This window comes from Enoplosus armatus, chromosome 7, assembly GCF_043641665.1.
Source record: "Enoplosus armatus isolate fEnoArm2 chromosome 7, fEnoArm2.hap1, whole genome shotgun sequence".
In the NCBI taxonomy this organism is placed as follows: domain Eukaryota; kingdom Metazoa; phylum Chordata; class Actinopteri; order Centrarchiformes; family Enoplosidae; genus Enoplosus; species Enoplosus armatus.
The window spans coordinates 10,241,298-10,244,830 of record NC_092186.1 but is presented as its reverse complement, the minus strand read 5'-3'; the positions used below and the strand labels follow the sequence as shown (position 1 = coordinate 10,244,830).

General features: G+C 37.7%; 1 protein-coding gene across 1 annotated transcript; it reads right to left on the bottom strand.

The window, feature by feature from the left end:
- Window positions 1-330: 330 nt before the first annotated feature.
- On the bottom strand, window positions 331-2,564 carry LOC139287988 (granzyme B(G,H)-like). Its single transcript, XM_070909217.1, has 5 exons — window positions 2,489-2,564; window positions 2,040-2,199; window positions 1,681-1,813; window positions 1,218-1,445; window positions 331-1,110 (listed from the first exon to the last, which is right to left on the bottom strand). The coding sequence occupies exons 1-5, from the start codon at window positions 2,544-2,546 to the stop codon at window positions 946-948; spliced, it is 744 nt and encodes a 247-aa protein (XP_070765318.1). The 5' UTR covers window positions 2,547-2,564; the 3' UTR covers window positions 331-945.
- Between the last annotated feature and the right edge of the window lie 969 nt (window positions 2,565-3,533).

The following is a 3,533-nucleotide window of genomic DNA, read 5'->3' as shown; positions in this document are numbered from 1 at the left end:
AGACAGGTGGCCTTATTTAATGCCTAAACTATCTCAAAATTCTCATTTTACAGTTTGGAAACAGAATGTGATGTATAATTGGAGAGTGATGGCAGACGCTGTCGGTGTCCACCCTGAGCATCGACCTCTCCGTCTGATATTGCTAAACATCAGGCAGAGACTTGGTCAGGTTTAGAGCTTCTATAGATGAGAGGGAAGTTTAAGCTCTGACTTCAAGAAGTGAATAGTGAACCTCTTCTTGCTGCATCAATACTCTTTCTTCACAAGGAGGCAGTGTTGTGTTTTTATTGAGTTAATTCACACTCCAAAGGTAGGTACTGAGAGAACATGGTGAGAGCAACAGTTTATTGTTTAGAAAGATGGAACAAAACAAACTTAGAGGATCCTGTGTTCTCATTTGATCGAGTCAAAAAGAAGATGCACAAAGCAGTCATGTATTTAATCTATATAATGTCATATTTATGAGCAGGATGACATACTGTATCTAATATTACATATAGCACATCTATTAAACAGCATTGAGCCACACTTTTATAATTTTAAGCCATACTTCATTTGTGTGCCATGATTAGCTTGTTCCAGTCTAGTCCCACATGTGCTTGGTTTGAATTTTTATTTTGCTTGGAATATTCGGTTTCGGTTGTTTGTTTGTTAACAAAGAAATAGTTTCCCCCTGCAGCCAAAAAAAAACAGCTTTACCATAAAAAGCCAAAGCATGTCACTTAAAAGAACCAAATCACATTCATATATGTTGAGTCTTTTGACTAAACACACCAAACAAAAACTTCATTTGTTCCGTTTGAAAACATTTAAGCGTATTTTGATTAAATCTGTCTGCAGCAAGCAAGTCAGACATGGAGCCAACTGTCTCAATTATTATCTCTCCAGTGTCGTATAAACAGTAAATTATTGTGATTTGATCAATTCAATCAAGTGTTGGATCTATTAGAGCTTTCCATGATGCTTCATCATCAAATCAATCCAGCTTCTGTCGTCAGGAATCTTAGTATATGCATGGATTAACTTGCCACCTGAGCTTGGTGTGTAGGTGAAGGACACCACTCCGTAGGCCTTCTCATCTTCACAGATCAATGGACCACCAGAGTCTCCCTGGAGGTACATACACAGTATGCTGTGATTGCTTCAACAACAGTGGATTCATTATTATAGTTGACCAAAGTTTGTTTGTCCATGTTATGTTAGAAAAATGTACGCACCTTCCCTGGACCAGTCTCTCCCTCAGAGCAGTACAAGTTATCATTACGACACCACACATTGTCAATGAGTGTTACATTGGCTTCCATGAGTACGCGAGACATATAATTGTTGATCCTGTCTGTTGCTCCCCAGCCGGAGAGTATACAGGATTTTGGGAGAGAGGCATCATCTTTGCCTGCGAGAGCAACAGGTCTCACATTTTTGCCGAATTTTGCCTTGGAGCTCAACTTGAGGAACAGGGAGAGATAAAAATACAAATATGAAGCTGAGATATCAAGTCAAATTACTCCAGTGCTCACATCTGCCTGTTGTCTAATACATTTCCTGCTTGATTATTGTTCAGTGATATGCATGCTTGCAGTATTTCAGGACTCCTTTTGATTAATGTAATCAATAGAGCATTAGCAAATAACATAATAAGAAATGACAAAAATATTTTTTTTTCCGCAAGGATCCTCTTACCTTAAGTAGCATTATGTCATTTTTCAAAGTATTTGCTTTGTAGTCTTTATGAGGAAATGTTTGTTTCACAGCTAGATCCTGTCTTTCACTCCTGTTTTTGACATCGTGAACTCCCAGTAAGACTGTGAAAGACCTGAAAGACAAAATTAAATGCAAAAAAACCTATCTAATTATAAAATTATTTGTTTTTCTGTGAAAGCATTGTATATATAAAATAGATACAATTTATTGGTGCATTTTGAATTGAAGTCTCAATGCATGAGTCTAGGTTGTTGTTGGGATGAGAAATTCTATCAGGGGCCCCAGAACTCATAGCACCATCCCCGTCCATAGGTTAACATAAAAGGTGTTAAACTGACCTGGCTTGGCAGTGGGCTGCCGTCATCACAAACTCCTCATTCAGAAGGAAGCCATCGCAGAACAGTTTTTTACCATTCTGCATGTGCCGCTCCAAAATGACCATATATGGCCTGCTATGTGGTTTAGCCTCGTGGCCTCCATTGATTTTCCCTGTATGAACTGGGGAAAAATGTATATATATATATATATATATACATAGATATATAGATATATGAACTCACAAAACTAAACTGACCATCGATGACCATTGATTAATGCCCTTAATAGATGTGCCTAAAATGAACAAAGACTAAATAAACATGTTCCCCATGTGCTGTAGTCTAAAGCACATTTCACAACAACCTGGATGCAAAAGTATATAAAGAGCCATAAAACGTAAACCACATGCTATAATACCCTTTGTGAAACAATACAGAATATACAGTGGTGCTACAAAAACTTAACTTACCTTGGCCATAAAGAGTCAGCACAAGTATGAGCAGTACCAGTTTACAGTGGATAAACATGGTGAGATCACAGTCCAGCTGAGCTACTGAAGGGCAGTGGCAATTTCAGTCTTTAAACGCTTCCTTATATCAGGGAGGGAAGGAGGTGTTTGTGTAGTTTGCATTATGCAAAAGATGTGGCTTTGAACCACATTGATGAGGAGGACACCTCGATCACCTCCAGCATGACAACAGTTAGAAGTCTAAAGTTTTTAGACAATGTGTAATTAAGACGATATGATGTATGTGTGCTAGATACACAATATGTAATGTAACATTATATTTGAGCTGGGATGAAAATATGAGGTATGAAAATACTGTGGTAAGGATGTTCAGCCACTTATATTTTGCTGATTTTTCAAGTCAAGGCTGAGGTCACCAGGTAAGTAATCCTCTTCAGTGAAGACTCTGTTTTCACAAATATCTGGCCTGAATTCCAATTTCCATAAATTTACATCTCATGAAAAGCCACCGCTTAATTATGTCTGTGACCATAAGTTAACTTGAAATTGAAAACTTGCGCATAAATCAGACCATTGTAGTGATCTGTGATATGATTGGTCGTAATTTCTCCACTGATGCCTCTGTGGTAACACTCACAACCTTGAAGATCTCTACTGGCATTTCATGTTCAAAGCCATGGCTTTCTCAGAGGAGCCTTTATGTCTGTCACACAGCCCCAAAGGTAACATTAGTCTGATGTTATCACGTCATAAGACAGAGCATAAAAATAGTATTTGTTGGAAAGTGTGGTTCGTGAAACTTAAAGTGAAATGTGACCCCCGAGCTACCAGAGGAATGAAGAAGCCATTAGGATTGTGTTGGAGGGAAAAGGAGATCAGTCAGCAGACTGTATTTCTATAAACTAGCATTATAATAAAATAATATTTCAGTCAGTCTTTTTCTTTTAAGCAAGGAGACACTATAATAATTTCTTTACAGGAAAAATGTATGTTTAACATAAATCAAATACAATTTATAATGTCTGTTCGTAGCTTGTGGGCTCTG

Bases quoted from the DNA above. Each gene is read 5' to 3' on its own strand.
- LOC139287988 (XM_070909217.1), bottom strand. From the start codon at position 2,546: ATGTTTATCCACTGTAAACTGGTACTGCTCATACTTGTGCTGACTCTT. The intron at 1,446-1,680 runs GTAAGAGGATCC...CTGTTCCTCAAG, and splicing joins ATGACATAATGCTACTTAAG to TTGAGCTCCAAGGCAAAATT. The intron at 1,111-1,217 runs GTGCGTACATTT...ATGTACCTCCAG, and splicing joins GAGAGACTGGTCCAGGGAAG to GGAGACTCTGGTGGTCCATT.